A 21,951-nucleotide genomic window follows, 5' to 3' on the forward strand; every position below is an offset into this window, starting at 1 on the left:
TACATTTTGATGTATTTTGATTGGCTTAGACATTTCGGTAATTTGACGCTCAAATATACGGAATGGTCATGCGATTTCGTATATTTGAGCCAAATTCCGAGCGGAATTTGGCCTTCACGAAGTTCGTAGCTGTGAGTAACCCGAAGTTTGATTTCGGTAATTTCAAATTACGGGTTTGCTAAATGTCTCTATTGTTTGACGTAGTCTGCTTGGATGCAAATGCGACCGATGTCCTCCATGCTGTAACTTGTCGTCGTAGCATCACCACGCAACGAACGGGCTCCATGCACAGAGCGCGTCGCTTCTTGCCGTGTGTTGCAACCACTTCGTCGTGGTCGAGAATGGGAACGCTGGAAATGCAGATGGGGGGACCCTCGAGACCGACGGAGGGGCCGACGTGGGGCACGGTGGTGGGGTTGTGTGCGATGTGAAACTCCGCCACAGTTTTGGTGGTTGCAAACGATACGTGTTTCTTGGTCATGGTTGTGTGATTGAATAGTGTGCAAATTGAAAACTAAGCCACATGATTGTTAACTAGTAACAACCGAAAGTGGACGGTAGTTGATTGGGATGCCATAGAACAGGCGTGAAATTTTTGGCGAAAGGAGATATATTTCGCCAAATATTGGTAAACAACGTTAAATAAAACTCGTTTTTAATCCCGTAGAGTACGTGTATAAGGAGCACGAATTTACGTTGTCAAGCGTCATGGTAATTTACAGCACTCCACATATACCTGTAGTATGCGTTATACTGCGCCTCTCAACCCTCGTTCGACCTTCCAACATGTTCAAGTAGAAACGTACAGATAGTTGGTGCTCGTCAAAATTTGAAACACTCTAAAGCGCTTTTTTGGCCTGTGTTGCTTGGGTTTATGTGATCACCATACTGGGAGCGCAAGAAACTACGTCGAAATAGTCTCGCTGTGACAGTCGGCCCTGTGTCGAAGGCTACAGCCATGAGGCACGCGACGTAGCTTTTCAGGGTACCCTTTATATTGATTGGCCTGGTGGTAGCCATTGCCAACGATCACAAACTTCTGATTTGTCACACTCGCCACGCAATTGGTAGTACTTCAAATATCGTGTCTGCGAGAAAGTCTGGATATCCCGTCACTTTGGTGCCACAAAACCACAGCACAACATCGGAAGTAGGCCCCCCTTTGCCCATTCTGATCCCCTAAGAGGAACATTTCATACTTGAGATGAAAGGCCAAATAGCAACACAATTGCAATAGGAGCGCCGATGTTCCCACGCCGCGGAGGGGAATCAAAACGTTGGTCTTGTTCAAATGGTTTTGTCCGATGTGGTAGTAGTCGTACAGGATACTCCACATCATCGTCATTTTTTGCGCACAAACAACGAGGATGCGAACATAGTGTTGGAAGGTACCAGAAAGCTCTGTGGTGCACAGGACTGTGCCTTCTGCCGTGCTTACGAGGTCGACCGCTGCGTTTGGAGGCAAGATAAACACTTCCGTTTCAATCGAATGCAATGTCTTGGCTTTCTTGGACAAAGTAATTCATCCTATGATACTACGTCGGACGGGTACAACCACCAGCACTTGGATATGTCCCCCCTTCTGTCGTAACGTTAACGTTACGTTGGGGAACTGACATCGCCAATATCACACGAGGAGATTAATATTGGTTTCTTGCTGAGGACCCCTTGCACCACATCGATCGTCTCGCCCGATTTCAAGGCTTTGACATCACTTCTCGCTTCTAGTGCGGGATGTTTCCATCGTTGTACCCTTTCAGCCTTGTCAATCTCAATTGCCAAAGAAGTCGGTGCCGTTGTTCACCAACCAGCATGCCCCCCAGTCGCACCAGGTTTCTGTGTCGTCCGAATTCGGAACTGAGCCACAACTGTCGTGAACAGTGCTATTCGATACAATTTCTGCTTCACAGAGCAATAATGAGCAATAATGAATTCCCAACTACTGTAGTACGTCGTAGTACAACTAACGTAAATGGCCAGTTTATGGTGCACGGGACAGTTTAAGGTGCACTCAAATTGGCGAATATAATAGCTTGAGTTTTGGAATAGCCAATCGAATCACTAGAAAAATGAAATCACCAAAACATAAGCAAAACCCGGCTTAAACCATGCACCATAAAGCATAAACCGCCCCTCCTATTTTGCCTTGACGTGAGTGGAAAGCTGAAGTCTATGCAAGCCGATCAGAATAATGCCCAACCTTCCGGCTTCAGAATTGAAATCTCGGTCCTGAGAGACGAGTAAGCTGCATTCTACGACGAGATCTCTGTCAAGTGCACCAAAATTGACGAACTACATTTAACGTGCATGCATTATTATTGATGAACTGTACGGTACGGCACACGTACTTTAACGTTCGGCACTATAAAACACAGGGCAAGAACGAATTCCGAACAACTACTATACGTATACTGTACAGTCCTGTACAACTGGCAGCTGGACTGAACAGTAAGGGGTATCTTTATCGGAGCTTGCCCATCTCAGCTCCAAGCTGTTAACTTCCTGTGAATCGGCCCTAATAAATGATCTATTGATACTAGTACTACGATTAATTATACTTCGTAGTATTATTCTACGTACTACTATTAATATAAATTATACTTCGTACTTCGAAGTAGTAGTACTGTACGTAGTAATAAATGAACTATTGATACTAGTACTACTATTATTAATAATTATACTTCTAGTACTACTATTATTAATAATTATACTTCTTAGTACGTATGTAGTAATAACTTCTACCGGAACGTAGCACACTGTAGTATGTACTCCGAGTAGTTAACCATTTTGAAGCAGTTGCTTTGTGGCTTCACGCTACATATACAAGCCACAAAATGTTGTCGAGTCAATTGAGCCAGCAAAACCAAACGAACGTTATCAACAAAGTGAATTGTGCAATTTCGTTTCCGACATCCTTATTTCAACACACAAAGGTAGGTAGTTTGCGTTAACGGCCATTTTGATTATTCCCTCACAGCTCCGTGCCACTTGACATTTCGTCTTGGGTTGTGAGGGAATCCATGGCGCCGAAAAAGTCCCAAAAGTCGTCGTCGAGCAACTTTAACGAATCCACGTCCGCCAGCACGCCACCTACCAAAAAACGCGATTAAGTAATACTAAACTACTAGTAGTAGTAGTACTACTACTACTAGCGACATTCGTTAGTTTGGTGACTGACCATGGTGGCACATGATGGAGTTGTCGACGACGTAATCGACGTGGTCGTTGTGACGCACCGCCAAATGGCCACAGCCGGGGCCGTGGGGCTGCGGGGCCGACCTACATGCAGAAACCTTTGTGAGCATTCATCATCTCCAGGTCAACGTGTCCGGACGTGCGTACCCTGGGAGAATGCGCCGCGTGGGCGCGACTGAGAGCGACTTGACGCCTTGCAGACACACGAGCTGATTGTTTACGATAAAGTCCAAGTGGTTTCCATGTTCGATGCTCAAGTGTCCGCACCCGCGGCCGTGCGCAGCGTGGGTTGCGAGGTCCCCAGGACATGGGAAGGTTGCTTCCCGCGGCTGCAGCGGTCGCTTGGACGCGGTGGGATGGCTCGCGCAGTGCGTCATTTCGTGCTTTTTCAAGTCCACGCGGCGGGTGTACTGTTTGTCGCACATGGGGAACGGACACGCGAACCGCTTCTCCCCTCGATGCGTGCGTTCGTGGCTGCGCAGGTCCGAGATGCGCGCAAACTGCTTGCCGCATTCTTCGCACGGATACGGCTTCTCGCCTGTGTGGACGCGCATGTGGACCTGCATGTCAGCCTTTCGCGCAAACGACTTGGGACAGTGCTCGCACTGGAACGGCTTCAACCCGACATGCGCCGTGATTTGGTGGCGCTTGAGGTTACCCTTGAACCGAAACGTCTGGGCGCAGATATCGCACACAAACTTATCCACCGCATGCTCCGCCGAGGAGCTGCCGCCTTCGTCGCGCACGGGAATGCTCATGACAAGGAATGGTTGCCGCTGCTTGTCTGACTGCCGCTGACCTCTTCGAGACAAGGCTCACACACTCGTCCACGATTGGTGCATTTGCCCGCCGTCGGAAAACGATGCGCCTTACAAACACCAAGTCAAGGATGGGGTGCCGAAATCATAGAGCCTAATTGAAGGGCCAAAAATGCCTAATTGGGTCATTGGAGGCTCGCATCCAGAAAGGACATGGACACTACTACTACTAGTACTATTAATAGTATGGTGCAAGTGTACTATTGATACATGTACAGTATTATACATGTAGTAGACGTGCATCCAGTTGGAAGTTATAGTAGTACTACTGTCGTACTACTAGAATACTGGTAGTGGTCAACTGGGATATATGAGGAGGTTTTACTATAGAACGCTTTTGTATTGTGAGTTAAACCTAAACAATGACCACGTTAAACCTCTATTTGTGCGTTTTATTTCTGTGTGGTCCGAAATTCGTCCCGAATCAACGGTACGTAGTACAGTACTAGTACTTCGAAGTACTACTTACTGTCACGGATACTATAGTATTGACAGAATTACACATGTACTACTTATTCGAAGTACTACTATACTAGCAGCTCCAGATGGGCTGAAATACAGTATATACAGACTATATACAGTGTAGTATTGTACCTGTATCCTTGGTCTGTAAGAGCCACTTCAAAACTGGATTAACCTATATCGTAAAAGTCCAATTTAGGAACACTTTTTCCAATATACTGCCGTGGAAGGCATGTAACTTGACTACAGGGAATGACGTACGTAGGTATCGGATTATAATTCTATAATATGGTGCATGAAGCCAACATCCACGTCTATTCGGGAGTTATGAACGAGATATGTTTTCTGTTATAATTCATTATCATTCACACCGCTTTGTCCACAAACAGCTTACTGTTTACAGTGGCTGAGAGCATCCACGACCCTTTTTGTATTTGAGGTTCTAAGAAAAAATATATGAAATTCAGTAGGCATACGCAGTTTTCCTCCGTGAATTCAATTCTGCCATTAAAATACTTTGATTCACTTTATTTTTCGAGTAATGGTCGAAATACCTTTTGAAATGTCGCATGAAAAACTCGCATAACATTATAGATTGTAATCTTGACACAATTATTTAAAATGGTCAAATTCAATACAGAACTTAAGTGTAAAAGACTGCTTCATTAAAATGAAAACTGTAAGAACATATTAATATTTTTAATAAGGTCTCGACCAGCACATTTTACCATTTTAAGCATAGTCTTTGTATACCCATTTGCACATTTTTTGGGAGGTTAGGTTAACTGCCTTTCTAGGAATTGATTGGCTAATTCGCGTGCACCTTAAATTGGACTTTTACGTACTACTGTACAGTAGCGTGGATTTGTGCTTCGATTATTCAGCGGCGAGATTCGATGTTACTACGGGAATTTGTATCGAATCCACGATATCATTTTGACACGAAATTTCGACTAACGTTACCAGTACGACACTTTCAGTGTCAGGTCGATATCAGCAACTCGAAGGCAATTGGCAAGTTCATGTACTACAACTACCGTACAAACAGTGCAGTACAGCTAGCTACGTAACTCTGAGCCGTGTTATCTATCATAAATACAACCAGCACCACTCTATTTAGACGGACAAAATCCATCGCAAACATTGGTTTGGTATCGAGTCGGCCTTGGATTGGTTGTTTCTTGCGTTTCTGGCAGTTAAAAATCGGACCACGTCGTCGTGGTGCCGCTGGCATGCGGACATCAATGCGTTGGTCGTGCACCCTTCGGACCTGTGGCGATGCAGAAACTTCACAACTTCCAAATGTCCATTCTTCGCGGCGTAATCCATCGCGTGGGTTGTCGCGCCCTCGGTGCGATGGGCGTGTAGAAATTGCACAATGTTCAAATGTCCATTGTGGGCCGCCATGTCCATTGCCAGCGTGCTGCAATGCCATTCGTTGGTGTGTAAAAATGTCACAATATTCAAGTGTCCATGCATCGCGGCGGCATTCATCGCGTCCTGGGTGGGCTCAGCGTAGAACGGAAGCAAAAACTGCACTACATGCAAATGTCCGAGGGTCGATGCCGACACAATCGCACTGATGGACAGCGCGGGAGAAGGATGAGCGGCGGCCAACCACTGGATCATGTCGAGGTATCCGTGTCCCGCGGCCCAGTCAAATGCGCGACTACTCACAGACAGATGCGACAGCGCGGCAAGAACATGCAGTTGACGTGCGGCGGACGCGATGTCCAAAACGTCGCTGGTGGAAGCAAGCACACACGGGGACAGAGAACGAAGCACAGCAAGGTTCCCGCTCCATGCAGCATGTTGGCAGATCCATCCAGACGCCCAATGCGGGAATCGAACGAGAAGATGTGAGTGCAACCGATGCAGTCCGTACGCGCGGTACCAGGGCCCTAACAGGCGGTCTAATTGTCGGAGGTCCGCCGCGGCGATGTCGAATGAAGGCGCGACGAGGTGCAGTCGTGGATGGTTGATGTTCCACGCATGGAAGGGCAGCAAGTCGGCCGCGAGTCCATCTTGGAAGACCAAGATCATGTCAAGGAGGTCTATTGTGGTGAGTACTTTTGCCGCCGCCATCGCTGCTACGTTGGCAGATTCGACAATGACCGACGGAGCTCATGGGATTTGTTCAGAGTTTTCGAACTCAGGTTTATGCAATTTCACAATTGTAGTATCCAAAATACTCACGTTTAGTGAATTCGCTTCCATACAAGGTGGCGTCAAATGTTATTTGGGTCACCCAATACATCAACCCGCACACGCTTTCGACCAATCAGAAGCGACGGTTTGTCCTCGTCTACGGTCAATAAGCCGGATAAAGAATCCGGATACGTGGAATGGATATCCGGATACCCTCCCGACCAATTTCGTCCCCTGGATCCCGTGGCCAAGATGGATCTGCTCGCAGCGTATGCGTCGAGCGACGACGAAGCGGCACCGAGGACGTCCACGAGTCTGACGGTGGTCAATTCGACGCCAGATGTTATTGTGCCCTTGCGGAAGACGGAGCTCCTAGCAGCGAATGCGAAGGTGTTGGCACTGAACCAACCCATTTCCATGACGTCGGCCCGAGTACTGGGGCCGTTGAATCCATTTCAGCGGCACGCACCGGTGCAAGTTGGCGCCGGTCGCGAGATTGTGACAGGCGTGGTGGAAACGACGGAGATGGAGGACTTTTGTTTCGACGAGGAGTACCACCAACAGCAGTTTCGCCATTCCGGCCCGCCGCAACCCAAGCGACCCAAGGTCAAGGCCACGACATACGACAAGGACGTAGGGACAGAGTCCGAGCACGGCATCTGGGCCCCTGTTGCGAAGGAGAACTTGTTCTGGGTCCCGTCAGACAAAGAAAGGGGTACCATGACCGACGCGCAAAAGGTGCGACCTCTTCCCCTCCGCGTACAACCTCATCATGCAACACAATGCTAGGAACTGTTGGCCGAGAATGAACGGAAGAAGGCATCCCGCAACCGAGAAGAGGAAGCAGACATTGACTTTGACCGCATGATTGAACGCAAGGTCGCGCACTTGCTGCCGCCCCGCCTTGCCGCCGGCGCCACCGCCATCGAACCAAAGTACGTACATATATATATATATGTGTGCTCGATGTATGGAAATAATTTATTTCAATACTTGAAATGTATCCTTGATTCGAGATATTATATAAGATATTCACGTGTATTTTTATATATCGTTAATGCATGATATTTTAGAGATTAGTTTTAACATTAAATCGAAGTGATATCATATGATATATAAATGTTGCAATTTGATTGGTCCAAATGATGCATTGTGCGTGTTTTCATTGGTCGATGCCCTACAAATTCATAAAGACTCATCAGTCATCGACTCGACTACAACTATGTGTCATATGGTGGTTTCTTGTGATTGGATTGGCCAAAATAAGCACCCAAACAATGAGTGTTTTCATTCGTCGATCAGAAAAATATATATTTATATATATACTATTGATATATATTATATAATTGATATAGTATTGATAAATATAATATATCATATAATTGATATAAAATTGATCGACGAATGAAAACACTCGACACGCATCATTGTTTAGGTGGTTTGGCAAATATATATATATATATATATCATGGACACGAGAAATAAATACATATATTCCAAACGCGCACAAACACACTCATACACAACAATCCACTAGAACGGCGTACCTGGGCGAGAACGAGTTTGATTACCAGGGGCGGTCGTGGGTGGACCAGTACCCTCGGGAATTAAAGCCTGGCCTCGATCACAAAGTATTTTTGCCCAAAAAGCCAATATTCCAGTTCGAAGGCCATACAAAGGGTGTCCAAGCGATTGAGCTCATCCCCAAGTATGGCCATCTCTGTCTGAGCGCCAGCTTGGATGGTACTGTGCGTATATGGGACATGAACAACGACCACCAGTGCAAACGCATCTACCAAGGCCACAAGGACGCCGTTCGCGCCATCAATTTTGCTCCAGATGGCGCGACCTTCCTCACGGCCAGCTTTGATCGGTACATGCGACTGTGGGACACGGAAACTGGACAAGTGAAACATACGTTTACGAATCGACGGGTGCCATATTGTGTCAAGGTATGGATATATATATATATATATTGGAGATGTGTCGATTGGGAATCGCAATGCAATGTATATGTTGTTTCTAGATATGTATATATATATATATATGTTGTTTCTAGATATATATATATATATATAGTCGAGACGACGAGGATGGAGTTTGTCGAGATGATAACCATGTATATGTAAATATGTATTTGAGACGATGATGGAATTGTCTAGATAGTCTACATTTATATATATATATATGAGACGATGATGGAGTTGTCTGGATTCTTTTTCCTATTATTTTGAAATGGAGTTGTCTAGATTATATATTAGAAAATGTGCCTGGATTCGGTTTTGGCGAAATCTATTCGTGGGATGTTTATATGGGAGGTGGTGTAAATTGACCATGTTAATCGGTCGGAACGATATGTGTTTACAGTGACCATATTAACATGGCCATATATATATTCTTTGTTGTATTTTTCGTTAATGTTGACTAATTTGTAAAATATTTTGATTAATTTATAATAGACGGTTGTTGTCATGTGTAGTTTCATCCGGACGAAAGCAACCAGTTTGTGATTGGGGACTCGAACCACATGATTGTCCAATTTGACGTGCGCAGTGGGGGTAAGTACTCGTAATACTCGTCATATAGCTGAAAACAGATAAATATAGGAGCTCATATATATATATATATTGGAACTGTAGAAATCGTCCAAGAGTACAACCACCATTTGCAAACTGTGAATGCCGTCACGTTTGTCGACGACAACCGACGGTACTGACTATATATATATATATATATATAGTATTGTCCAATTCAGCTCAATATTATGCTGGACTTGTGATAAATCGAATTCTAGTCCTGTATATGTTGTATACATACACTTCGTTATGCCGCGAGGATCTCCATCACACACTAATTTATGTCATACGCAACACACACTATAATTTACTGATAATTTGGCGTGCCTTCATTTGCTATGTTTACATTATGGTCGTTGTTGCGTACTTGTTGAGTAGTGATTGGTTCACTTGGCTGCAACCTGTATATAGCAGCAGTTCAGCCCAGTATGCGGCTACTCTATCGCAGATTTACTTACCCTGTCTAATATAACAACCATCCTTCAAGGCCCTAACATTGTGTATATATAGATTTGTGTCGACATCAGACGACAAGAAGATCTTGATTTGGGAGTGGGGCATCCCCGTGCCCATTAAGTACGTGTCTGAGCCAGGCATGCACTCGATGCCGTCGACGACTTTGCACCCGAGCGGGTCGTACTTTGCTGGCCAGTGCCTCAGCAACCAGATCGACGTGTACACAGCACGCGATAAGTTCAAGCTGCAGCGGAAGAAGACATTCCGAGGCCATTCGTGCTCGGGGTACGACTGTTTTAGTAGTGTGTGGGGAGGATATGGCAGCATTTCATATTTTATTTATAGACGGAGATAACTCTCCCTACGACTGCTGGATTCAGATATTCATGCCTAGATATTCAGAGTGTTGTTCGAATTGGAGTACACTTTATTTTTATCATGGAAATTTGGATTGGATATATATATTTGGTTGTAAATCGATTTTTCTTTGAATATGGGGTCAAAATACATGATTCATGGGTTTAGGATTGTTTTTCATTGGAGATATATATGTATGTATTCATTTAATTGTTTGAATATTGGTAAACTATATTCATGGGTTTTAGTTTTTTTCCATTATATTTGTGGTTTTTTTCATTATATTTGTTGTGGCAGGTACGCGTGCCAAGTGAACTTTTCACCGAATGGCCAGTACGTGGTGAGTGGCGATGGCGAAGGCCACGTGGCGTTCTGGGACTGGAAAACCACCAAAATGTACAAGAAAATGAAAGGTAAATATATATATATCATATTTGATGCAATATATGAATAATATGTTTGTGTAGCGCACAATGGACCGACCATGGGTGTGGCGTGGCACCCGATTGAACCATCGCGAGTGGTCACATGTGGGTGGGATGGATTGATCAAATGCTGGGATTAATCCCTAGATCGATACAAAAATCCCTACTCTGACATTACCAGGCCCTGAAGACCCTTCTTTAACCGAATCGACAATATCGCTTTTTTAATAATACTTGCACTCACTTTATCCCCCAGGGTATAAAGGGTCCGTGTGGTAACGTGAAATATATTAGAGTATTCTAGCCGAAAACGCCATTTTTGGGCCAAATTCAATAAATCGGATAAGAATTGAAGCATGACTTGCTTGAAGAGTTTAGACCCGAAGGGTTTACTGTAATCTGAATTTTGAAATGATGTACCATAACACACCCAAAGTATACTTGTGACATGGCACGAAGAACTAAGTTGATTCAAAAATCGATCGACCAATCAAAACACAAAACATGAATCAACTAGCCAATCAAATCATTTACTGTTCAATAATTCAACATTGAATTAGTGTGTGATCGAAATTAGTGTGACATGGACGATCTTTACATGCAAAAGTCAGTACAAAGAATCGATCGATTGATTTGGCAAAGAATCAGCACAAAAGTCCAAATATTGGGTAAACGGACAATAACTACACTGTATACAGTTACATAGCGGCAGTGGAGCGGTATTATTCATAGTGCTCCGAGTATTAGTAGTACACTAACTGTAAGCTTACAGAAGTCCAAATGTGCTTTTGACCACATTTGGACTTCTGATTGGTCCAATTTAAGCTTGTACAAACTAAACCATACAATGTTCAGGTTTCGAGGAATCAGTAGTTTGGATTGGCAGAAAAAGCAGAACAATGTGATTTGATTGGTTTATAAACTTCGTGTTCATTCGATTAATTAGACCTCTGACCAAATTAGACCAATGACAGGCAGTACTAACAGACCTTTGGAACTTAATACAGTTCGAGTTCGACAAAGAATACGTTGCTGCAGGTTGAAGGATACTATTGATTGTCGCGCCATGACATTTCGACCATTATCGAAAAGTACGACCAGTGGCCATATGAAGCACATTGTGGAAGAAAAGGCTGGACTCACAGCCAACCTTCCGGACTTGGAGCCACAAAAGGCCGTGTACATTGAGGACAAGTGGAGTTGGAGCAGCTACGTTTACGACCCCCTCGCTCGAAAGCGACTGATTCTCGGCTCCATCGGGTGCTTTTTGCTGCTGCTTTCGTTTTACTTTGGGTATGTTGACCATAGTTTGCTTGTGATAACATCGTAAAACCACCATCACATACCAGGTACAAGGCGGGAACGACGGCCCCGGGCGTCCAAACCCTGAGCACACCGCAAGATTTGATCCCAAACATCCTCACCAATGATACGACGCTGGTGCGTGTGAAAATTCCTCGCAAACACAAAACCCCCCACAATTAGTACACAAGTGTATTTTTAAGAATATCCTCATGTTGGTATACTACAGTTAATAGTATACGTATGTTGGGTCACTCCAAACCTTCGTAATACTAATACAGTATTTAATACTATTAATAGTTGGAAACTGTATCTGAAAATTGGCCACCATATGTATTACGTAGTGTAAACGAAGAACTGGAACAATTTATATATATATTAATAAACTAGATATAGCGACGACGGAATACGCCACACTATAATCGTCACATCGAGGCCATATTTTTTGGTTCGCATTGAACCGATACGTACGATATACTAACTAGTAGTACTGATCTCCCCCCTTAAACGAAACGGGGTAAACTTGATAATTTTTGAAACTTTATATTATCCAACCATATCGGAAGGTGATGACTTTTTCAAAATTCGAACACTTGAATCGTTTGGCATTGAAATGGATGACATCATTTCCACTGTGAGAAACTGCTGGAGACGCACTGGCATACTCAGCTCTGACTTGGAGACGCCCAGCGCTTGAATGCATGTATAAATGGTTGGTTCAGACAGCCTGCAAATACCTGTAAGAGTTAATTTACTGTGTGAATTGCATAATTTGCTCCGTTTCGTTTAAGGGTGGAGATCAGTAGTATATATTACATGGACAAGACAGCCCTCCATATTTCGATGCACTCGCATATCGTCCACAACTTCTACTACATCATTATTACCCAAACACTTCTTGGTTGTATCGGCGCGTGGCAATGATCTCGTCCCACCACGCTACGCCCCGGTCTCGTTTCAAAATCGTCTGCACAGCTTGGGCCATGTCGATCTTGCCGCATATGTAAATGTACGCATTGGACGAGTCCAGTGCCGTCATGATGGCCGCGATGTGCTTTTCGACGACATCCTGGACGTACTGCTTGTCTTGGCCTTGCCGGGAGAACCCGACGTGGCACTCGACTTGCAACGGGCGTAAACTCTCGACTTCGGACCGATACAGCCAACTGTCGGCATCCCGACACCCGAAAAACAGGGTAGTCGGCCCAACAGCCACGCCCGATTTCGCCACTTCGTTTCGTTCTTGCCAAATGGCTCGCATGGGCGCGATGCCTATTTGAGTTTTAGCGACATGCGTTTGAAAGGAAATTTATTATGCATTATACGATATATATACGTATTGGACCAACGGGTAGGAAAAGGAAGGATTGAACTTATACGGAAATCAATTCGATTTGGCAGCGCGATTTATATATATATATATTCAACCAACGGGTTGGATCTATAACTACTGTTAACTATATATCCCATCAACGATATACATATATTACAAATGGACACACGAAACGACATCGCGATATAGTGGGCCTTTTTGAAAATTGAGCGATCAATCATCAGTACCTGAGCCCGCGGCGATAAGTATGACTGGGAACTGGTGGGTTTTGGGGAAGTACATGGTGGGCGCTTGGCACAATCCTCGAAATCGGACTCCAGGATTGGACAGTTTAGCTGGCAAGAGCGACACCATGCAAGCGCCCATAGTGCCATGATGCTGGTCGAGCTGGGCGAGGGGTTTCTCGGGCACGGAGATGCAGCATTGAATGACATTTGGGCTCACCAGACGACTGGATGCGATGGTGTATTTTCTAGGCTTGATGGGGGCGACAATCGAAAGCAACTCTGGCAGCGACACTTGAATACTGGGAAATGCATGAAGGACCCCCAACAATGACACGCGCGGTTTTCGAATGGTTTGGGTGTACTCGTCTTCCGTCGCCCCTAGGTTGAGCGATATTAACATTTATATATATATATATGAATGACTGACTAGAACTACTCTTGAAAAGTTACAACAGGCAAATACATCAAGAACAAGAAGGTCAAGAATAAGGGACACTCGCTCCCTGCAGTTTGTGTCTCTATAAGGTCGAATTATTTTAAAAGTACAAACAACAAGCTCAAACTGAAGTGGTGAAACCCGATCCAAGCGAATGCCCAATAGTAACATACGAGCATGGCGGCAAAAATACATCGTCCATCCATACAGTCGGATACACAAAACTGTAGACGCACACCGCAACATGTTGGAGTTTACGATGAATATAAGTATACAATCGCTCTAACATATCCAACACGATCCATACCAACACTCTAGTCGCAAATTGAACTTCGACAATGTATTGGAAATAGTATCGCCATTAATAATAATCTCAAGTGAATACAGTAACTGTTAGTCGACGTACCCAATTGGCCAAGGCGGGCGGCGTCGGCAGCCTCTGTCGCGTACCGCGCGAGTGCACTCACGATGGTGCGTGAGACAGCGCACAGGTCGACGTAATGGGTGAGCACATCTGCGACAGTGCACGGCAGGGGAATGCTGGCGGGGGCGCTCCCCGCCTTGTCATCCACCAAGTCGACCCAGTGGTCCAGATTGTAGCCGCAACGATGGGCCACCGCCGACACAATTTCTTTGGCGTTTTGGGGGTACAAGGCGAGAATGCCCGTGCCAGTGTACGGGACGTCGGTGGCGAAATCCACTTGGAGGGCGGTGGATGACAACTTGACGATTGAAATGACTTGAATTGTTGGAGGGGCGTACAGCACAGCTTGGAGGGTCGATGTGGGCTTTTGTTGCATCGTCGGCGGCCGAGGGTGTTGCAACTCGGCAAACGTGCCAAGTTTCGATGCTGGGATACAGTAACTTTAGTGTGCGATTACGTATATATATATATATAGACTATTGATCTTGTCAAGTCGGTTCGTAATTGGAGTCGCCAGTAGAATCGAATAGACTTGGCAAATCGATTTGGGAATGAACTAGCCAAAATCAAAATCCATTCTAACCCCGCCTTTACAAGATTTCTGAATGGTTCAGCCAATACCCCCTGTTGCAGATTGAATTCACTGTACTATAGTGATATGTTGCCAAGTACGGCTTCACGTTTCGGTGAGAAGGACAATATACAGACAATAATAGTTTTAGTTCGCTCTAATAAACTTGCAGCAAGCACTTTTGAGGGGGTGGGTGAATACACTTATTGTTTCTGAAATAGCCAATCCAAAGATCTCAAAATGGTAGTAGCCAATCAATAGCGTGGATTCGTGCTTCGATGCTTCGATTCGGACGACATTTGGAACCGAACCCACAATACATACCGTACGTATAGTGTATATGTTTTGATTTCACAACCGACCGACACTCGTTCTCAAAATCTTGTTAATCCATTGCGTCATACAAATTTGAAGTATATTCACACTGTCAACATATTTACAAGCAAATATCAGTTACTACAAGAAAATTATCAGTTATTACAGGAGTCGCAATGTATATACACTATACGGTATACTCGTAGTACTTGCATGGTAGATCCACCGCCCAAACAGATGGACAACAGCAGGACGTACGTTGTGCGGTCGCCGGTATTGTTGTCGTCGTTGACGACGTCATGTCAGCAGTTGCCATTGGCGCCACGACGTCCAAAACCCGACCTTCCCACGCATCGTAGTCGTTGTCCAAGTGGTCGATTTCCCCCGCGGCGTCGCCCAGCGACAAGTCAAAGAAACGAGTGGCCCCAAACGCTCCAATCTTGGCGTCCACAAACTTGGCCATGCCGTTGTACGAGTCCGTGTAGTCCGAGTTGCCGCACCCAAACACAGTGTACTGCATATGCGATAGATCGGGCTTTAGCGATGTCTTCAACCAATTGTAAAACGATGTCGCGTCGTCGGTGGGTCCGCCGGTGCCGTAGCTCGCCACGACAAAAATCACGGTCGAGTACTGCGTCGACTTGTGTACGTTAAACTGGCTCAACGACATTGCCGTGGCCTACGCAGATCAGGAGACACCATCTATACACTGTATATTAGCATAAACTCTCACTTGAACATTGCGCTTTTGAGCTTGCGTCGCCAACCGCCGGGCATACCCTTCAGTCGTCCCTGTCTGGGACCCGTAGAAAATGTACACGTCTGGTTGGGCGTTGCTGGTTTTCTTGGAGGCACGAGATGAATGGACGCGGTTCCAGCCAAAGCACTCGACCACACGCCGCAGCATGCTGTCGTGGCTACCTCTTCGTTCAAAAATGCCTCATTGGCAGAGCAATGGTGCCAAAGGCCATCATGGCGGTTTCAAAACCGTTACAAGCGGCATCGATTTAACGTTCCGCTCAAAATATAGCATCATAATAGACTTGACAACTAATTCAAAATAGCGCCAGAGCTTACTGTGTACTACTTCAGTACCGGTACTATAAATTCTATTAATAGCGTTAGCAGTATTAATACGCACCGGTAGTATCACAGTAATACCACCATACAGTCGTTGTGGGCACTTTTAACAGTCGATGCTGCTCCTTCATGACCATATGGATATTGATATTGATATTACGCTGTAAAGTTAAAATCACTCAGCGGGCACTTACAGTTAATGGTTCATGACTATATGGACGCCAACAAGAAACAGTTTCGGTGCACCAGCTGCTAACGTTATAGTTATACTTACAGCAAAAAGCCAAGTAAAGCATCACCGGAGGCTGCGGGAAGTGACGAATGTAGCTATCCTCGGCGACATTAGCGAGGATGAACGTATGTCTAAATGAAGGAGACGAGCTTTGTTCCGAGCGACTTTGTATTCGATTCCGCTGTTCAAAACGTATACTGGTACGTAGTATGGACTTCAAATGTTGGCCGCCAGTTACGATGCTTTTTGGAAATGTATCCAAAACATTCCACGAGAAGGCCGTCACGTATACCCAAAGGTTTTGGGTTGTACACGGTATTTAGGGACTAAATAGAGCAATTCCTTAACATTTAGCGTGCAATTCCTAACATTAAGCCAGCAATACCCACCACCTTTCGATAAACTCCTATATAATTATACAATTGAAGTACGTAGATGCCACAGAATTTTTGATGCAAAGTCAACCACTTTGCTGGCCTTGGCATACTTAGAGGTGTTCGTGGTATGAAAATAAAGTGTCCACTTTAGTGTGTCAAAATGATTATCAACTCTTCACTCCTCTGTTCACAATGCATATATAAATGTTGGCCAGGATAAAATTATTGTATACAAGCTGCAAAACCCGGGATTCACTGTGGTAAATTATTAAACGTAGTGCACCGCTGCTTTGTATTTCAGGCTGACCACGATTTGATTCTAGCGTGTAATATTGCGAATTCGCTATAAACGTCCAAAATTCGCGTGGTTTGTCGAATCAATATTGAATCACGCCGGAGTTCTGATTGGTTGAATATACTTGTCCTTTCTGCAAGAGCCAATCAAATCCACTCAATAAAGGATTAGCCAATAGCGTCGATTCGTGATTCGATTCAGCGGCCAGATTCGATTCGACGGGGTCTGGAGATTCGTATCGAATATACCACAATATGGCGATCATGATCTACAATGTACTATCGTTTGAGAATCGGAAAGTTGATCATTCCCGTGGGCAAAAGAAATCACTTATGACTAACTACTTGTACACAAGCTATATCTTTGTCTCTCCCGACGGTTTCCCCTCCACCGAATAATACAAGGGGTATTAATAAGTAAATACGTCACACGTGTGTGTATATATAATTAAAAATAGTTTATTCGAGTATAACTGCAATAGCTCGATGTCGTCGCGGGGTGATCACGTTGCTGCTTGTACTCGTAGAGACAGGTCTGGTACGTTGGGTTGTCGCGCTTTGTGTACATTTCCAGGACATCCTACATACACAACACCATTATTCACTTTTTCCATTTAAAAAGGACAAGCAGTTACACAACCACGTGTCACACGTTCATATAGTTGTTGTTTATTCTACTTTGGAGACAAACAGTGACATGAACGAATCGATCTCGACACAACCAAATAAATACACATGTACACCACCATCATCGGCCAAAGGATATATATATATATATATATTTAGCCAATCAGATTGCAGGAAACCATCATCACACAACGTCAAATTCATGCGAGACTTTAGAATGAGTGCCCACAGGACCAACATTTTGACATACAAGAACATTCATTCCGTACAAAGTTCAAACAATCGATTTTTCCAGGTAGATTTGGCGGTGATTTTCGGCATAAAAGTCGTAATTTTGGGTAAAAGCAAGGCAATATATACACAAAAAGTATCACCACGTCACAGCAGCAGCAGCAGTTTTCAAGCTTACATGGGCCAACATTCGAACTGTGGCATGCCAGTGTGTCTTGAAGGCAGCCATAAGCGACGGAAATAAAATCGGGAGCACCTGCCTGGTATGTCTTGGGTTAAAGATGGAGTGATTGATGAGTTGCGTCGAGTTCCATAGGAAGAGCGTGCGTTCGGCGACTTGGAAATGGACACACTCGATGCATTTGGCCAATAGCGCAGTGATTTTGGCCTTGGTGGGTTGAGGTAAGCAGTCCACGGGGGTAATCTCAAGCACTTCTTCCAGTGCATTGAGGTACAGAATCTGTTTGGCAGTGGATTGGTGGGGCCAGTGGGTGAGTAGGTACTCGACGACCGCCGACGACAAGGTCGGGGCTTTGGCGACGAAATCCGTTATGCAGAGCAACAGCGGTTGGTGGTAATGCACAAGCGCGTGCTTTGCCAGCGGGAGCAGCGTTTTCATGAGCAGTGTGACGTGATCGGGCTGCAACGGCGTCGTAAATCCCCGGATGATGCTGCTTAGCACTTCCAACAGGTCGGGGATGCCATAGGGGTACCCCATCCCACCGTACTCGATGTACTGCATCAACACGTGGACAAACTGCTGGTGGATGTGCAGGCGCAGACTCTTGAACTTGGCGTAGATATTGTGCAGGACGGTCGCAACCATCACGCGTTCCCGCGGGTCTTGGCTCTGGATGACGCCAAGAAGGTCCGACACGAACGACGGCGTGATGTGCGCCTTGATCAGTCGCGGAGGAATCGGGGCGTCCACGATGTGGACGAGTAACGTGTAGACAGACTAGGTACACAACTACATGTTAGGTCTTTCACGGGCGTGACGAGACAAGGGATGGAGAGAACCTCGAGAAAGTCCCAATGCGGATTGTACGTGGGCCGATCCTCATCTGGATCGTAGGACGATGGAGGGGATGGTAATGTGCGAATGACGTGAGCAGTCTACGTGAAAGTCGCCCATGTTTGGTGAATGTGGCTATGGTGTATAGCAGTCATCATACAGAGTGAACGTACGACGATGTGCATGTAGGTTGGGACGTCGGCGTCATCAAAGGCAAAGGCAGGTTGATTGATTGCCTCCAGCACCACTTGCATGCGCTCGTACTTCATCTGGACGTTGCCGTCATCGCCGCCGCCATCCACACCAAGGAGCAGCGTGAGGTCCATGCGAATAATTCAGTTATAAGAGTCTAAGTGTCATCATCGTCGTCATATGTATGTGGAAAGAAACCTTGGGGAAACCATCGTATTAGTGCCTATCATGGAGTGTTTTGATTGGTTGCATAATTCCATCCGATTCATTGATTGGATATAAAGTCATATATCTCTCAAACATGAGCCAATCAAACGAGCCCAAAACAGATATACTCGTCAAAGTGTCTTGGTATGTTGCTAATTTCATTCATTACTATTACATAGTAAATGCGTTATATATTCCGTTGTCGCAGACCAACCTCGGAACGACAAGGACCAAATGAACGTTAACGTCAGTCAGTCGTGGATGGTAGTTAGACGATGGCGGTGTTGTTCCTGTAGTATGTACGACGTACTATAGGGGAGCACAAGACCGACCATGAACGAACTCTGTCAAATACATTCACTCTGCAGAGTGTTGATTGCTTGACATACACTTCAAGTATTTTCGAGTGTACAACTCCCTCATTAAAACAATTTCACTGTTGTTTGACTGGGAATTCTCACATCCAGATACACCTTTTCGCAAGCTGTCCTAACCCCCCGATGAGTACATACGATGCTAAATATCTCCGGGGTTACTGTAACTGCATCGCTAGTGGTTAGCTATCGCTAACCACTGAGATGCACTTAACCCCTAGTAAGAGGTGACGTGGTCCGAGCATACAAAGTTCCATAGAAACACTCAAATTGCAGTGTTTACTGAGAAAACAACAGTGAAACTGTTTGAACGAGGAAATTGTACACATACATCCCACATTCCTCCACTGCCCTCGCGGAGGAATGTCTTACAGTACTAAACAAACCAAACTCAGTTAACCATGGATCTACAGTTAACGTTAGGTATTGTACAGCATCGGTAGGTAGGACGATGATGTCGTCACACAAAGATTTTAGTCGATCGAAAGGCCTGATAAGTCAGCATTCACGTTTTAGCAAGCCGCCCCTTGTTAATTACTTCACAATTTCACATCGGGTGGAGTACTCTCCAGGTAGGTATTGCTTGTGTTTATTCTAAACTGGAGCGATATGGAGAATGATTGACACAACCAAATAAATGTACACAAGAATCGGCAGAAGGATTCGTGTGTGACTTCAATTAGTGTGGTCAATCACCACAGGACAACTTTTTACATGCAAAATTCAGTACAAAGAATCAATCGATAGGCGATTCAGCATAAAAGTTCACATTTTGGCTAAAAGAAAGACAATATGTTTGGTAGTTTGGTTGTCCTCCACTGGGCACCCCTGACACTACTTACATATGAAACCATAACCATAATCGTAGTGGACGAGTACTGTACCGGCATAATCCACTGTATGTGAATACACACATTCCGAGGTTGGACTTTGTACAATTACAAGTGCAGATAAGTACATAACCTTGTAGTGATAACTTAGCATGGGAAACAAACCCACGGGGGATTGAAAGTAAAGGCCGTCAGGCATTGCATCCCATTAGTAGTAACTACACAGAAGCTGCTCCATCCATACACATTATAAATAATCCATGTCATTAAACACCCAAATGTATCGAAAAGAAAAGCGCTGTTTAAAACTACACTTTTACCATGGAATTGGTCTCGAATAATCCGTTGAAGATTATTGATTGGTGGGTCCCATTTACCAACATTAATAAATACACTAGACATTTGTATACGTTGACCCTGGTTTTCAAATAAAAATCCATCCGAACGAGGCTGAGTGTAGGTCCGTCCTAAACCACCAATGTTCCCTTGACCAATAATCAACCGGTCATTCTCCATTCAGCAGCAGCAACAACACCAGCAGCATGGCCATCCGCTGTCAATTCGAAAACTCCAACGAGATCGGAGTCTTCTCCAAGCTCACCAACTCGTATGCGCTCGTGTGTGTGGGTGGGAGCGAGAACTTTTACTCGACGTTCGAAGCCGAGCTCGCCGACCACATCCCCGTGATCCATTGCTCCATGGCGAGTTGCCGCTTCATCGGCCGCGTGTCCGTGGGCAACAAGCGCGGCTTGCTGCTTCCCAACTCGACCACAGACCAGGAAATGCAGCACATTCGTAACGCGTTGCCCGACTCGGTCGTCGTCCAGCGCGTGGAAGAGCGCTTGAGTGCGCTCGGCAACGTCGTCGCATGCAACGATCACGTCGCGCTCGTGCACACGGATTTGGACCGCGAAACCGAAGAGATCATCGCCGACACGCTGGGCGTGGAAGTGTTTCGTCAGACAATTGCGGGCAACGCACTCGTGGGCAGCTACTCGGTGTTGTCGAACCAGGGGTGTCTCGTGCATCCTCGCACGACTGTAGATGACCAGGAAGAACTCAGTTCGCTGCTCCAGGTACCCGTGGTCGCAGGGACGGTGAACCGAGGGAGCGACGTGCTGGGCGCCGGCATGGTTGTGAACGACTGGACGTCGTTTTGCGGACTCGACACAACGTCGACGGAAATCTCGGTCGTCGAAAGCATCTTCAAGCTGCAGAATGCCCAACCCAACGCGATTGCCAACAGCTTGCGCAGCGCTTTGATCGACTCGATGACTTAAGCACTATGTACAAACTAATCTACTGCGTTCTATAACTACTCACACACATTCAGGTTACGAAGTACATATATATATTATATACATTTTAAATTATGTATAAATTATATATTATATATATAAATTATCTATATAAATTATCTATATTATCTATATATATATTATATATT

At 45.2% G+C, this 21,951-nt stretch overlaps 8 protein-coding genes across 10 annotated transcripts; 3 read left to right on the forward strand and 5 right to left on the reverse strand.

Moving 5' to 3' along the window:
• Nucleotides 1-178: 178 nt before the first annotated feature.
• Nucleotides 179-481, reverse strand: H257_17893 (hypothetical protein; the record flags this gene model as incomplete). The annotated part of the gene is made up of 1 exon (XM_009846855.1): nucleotides 179-481. The coding sequence occupies one exon, from the start codon at nucleotides 479-481 to the stop codon at nucleotides 179-181; it is 303 nt and encodes a 100-aa protein (XP_009845157.1).
• A 2,376-nt stretch (nucleotides 482-2,857) lies between these two features.
• Nucleotides 2,858-4,008, reverse strand: H257_17894. Of its 2 annotated transcripts, XM_009846856.1 has the most exons (3): nucleotides 3,343-4,008; nucleotides 3,179-3,279; nucleotides 2,858-3,090 (listed from the first exon to the last, which is right to left on the reverse strand). In XM_009846856.1, exons 1-3 carry the CDS (start codon nucleotides 3,951-3,953, stop codon nucleotides 2,972-2,974), a joined length of 831 nt encoding a protein of 276 aa, XP_009845158.1. In that variant the 5' UTR covers nucleotides 3,954-4,008; the 3' UTR covers nucleotides 2,858-2,971. The 2 variants fall into 2 exon arrangements, with proteins under 2 accessions (XP_009845158.1, XP_009845159.1); XM_009846857.1 differs by having other exon boundaries at nucleotides 3,179-4,008.
• A 1,475-nt stretch (nucleotides 4,009-5,483) lies between these two features.
• H257_17895 (hypothetical protein) lies at nucleotides 5,484-6,575 on the reverse strand. The gene has a single exon (XM_009846858.1). The coding sequence runs from the start codon at nucleotides 6,558-6,560 to the stop codon at nucleotides 5,592-5,594; it is 969 nt and encodes a 322-aa protein (XP_009845160.1). The 5' UTR covers nucleotides 6,561-6,575; the 3' UTR covers nucleotides 5,484-5,591.
• A 274-nt stretch (nucleotides 6,576-6,849) lies between these two features.
• H257_17896 (hypothetical protein) lies at nucleotides 6,850-10,751 on the forward strand. The gene is made up of 8 exons (XM_009846859.1): nucleotides 6,850-7,361; nucleotides 7,413-7,558; nucleotides 8,161-8,575; nucleotides 9,103-9,181; nucleotides 9,263-9,332; nucleotides 9,710-9,940; nucleotides 10,310-10,425; nucleotides 10,480-10,751. The coding sequence occupies exons 1-8, from the start codon at nucleotides 6,876-6,878 to the stop codon at nucleotides 10,575-10,577; spliced, it is 1,641 nt and encodes a 546-aa protein (XP_009845161.1). The 5' UTR covers nucleotides 6,850-6,875; the 3' UTR covers nucleotides 10,578-10,751.
• Nucleotides 10,752-11,503: 752 nt separating this feature from the next.
• H257_17897 (hypothetical protein) lies at nucleotides 11,504-12,062 on the forward strand (the record flags this gene model as incomplete). Its single annotated transcript, XM_009846860.1, has 2 exons — nucleotides 11,504-11,730; nucleotides 11,787-12,062. The coding sequence occupies 2 exons, from the start codon at nucleotides 11,504-11,506 to the stop codon at nucleotides 11,920-11,922; spliced, it is 363 nt and encodes a 120-aa protein (XP_009845162.1). The 3' UTR covers nucleotides 11,923-12,062.
• A 468-nt stretch (nucleotides 12,063-12,530) lies between these two features.
• On the reverse strand, nucleotides 12,531-15,984 carry H257_17898 (hypothetical protein). The gene is made up of 5 exons (XM_009846861.1): nucleotides 15,779-15,984; nucleotides 15,304-15,724; nucleotides 14,142-14,585; nucleotides 13,300-13,677; nucleotides 12,531-13,011 (listed from the first exon to the last, which is right to left on the reverse strand). The coding sequence occupies exons 1-5, from the start codon at nucleotides 15,950-15,952 to the stop codon at nucleotides 12,623-12,625; spliced, it is 1,806 nt and encodes a 601-aa protein (XP_009845163.1). The 5' UTR covers nucleotides 15,953-15,984; the 3' UTR covers nucleotides 12,531-12,622.
• Nucleotides 15,985-17,452: 1,468 nt separating this feature from the next.
• H257_17899 lies at nucleotides 17,453-19,238 on the reverse strand. Of its 2 annotated transcripts, XM_009846862.1 has the most exons (4): nucleotides 19,075-19,238; nucleotides 18,907-19,002; nucleotides 18,065-18,844; nucleotides 17,453-17,608 (listed from the first exon to the last, which is right to left on the reverse strand). In XM_009846862.1, the coding sequence occupies exons 1-4, from the start codon at nucleotides 19,225-19,227 to the stop codon at nucleotides 17,477-17,479; spliced, it is 1,161 nt and encodes a 386-aa protein (XP_009845164.1). In that variant the 5' UTR covers nucleotides 19,228-19,238; the 3' UTR covers nucleotides 17,453-17,476. The 2 variants fall into 2 exon arrangements, with proteins under 2 accessions (XP_009845164.1, XP_009845165.1); XM_009846863.1 differs by lacking the exon at nucleotides 17,453-17,608 and having other exon boundaries at nucleotides 18,007-18,844.
• Nucleotides 19,239-21,007: 1,769 nt separating this feature from the next.
• On the forward strand, nucleotides 21,008-21,851 carry H257_17900 (eukaryotic translation initiation factor 6). The gene has a single exon (XM_009846864.1). It carries the CDS (start codon nucleotides 21,047-21,049, stop codon nucleotides 21,782-21,784), a length of 738 nt encoding a protein of 245 aa, XP_009845166.1. The 5' UTR covers nucleotides 21,008-21,046; the 3' UTR covers nucleotides 21,785-21,851.
• The last annotated feature ends 100 nt before the right edge of the window (nucleotides 21,852-21,951 follow it).

This window comes from Aphanomyces astaci (genome assembly GCF_000520075.1).
Source record: "Aphanomyces astaci strain APO3 unplaced genomic scaffold supercont1.126, whole genome shotgun sequence".
In the NCBI taxonomy this organism is placed as follows: Eukaryota; Oomycota; class Saprolegniomycetes; order Saprolegniales; family Verrucalvaceae; genus Aphanomyces; species Aphanomyces astaci.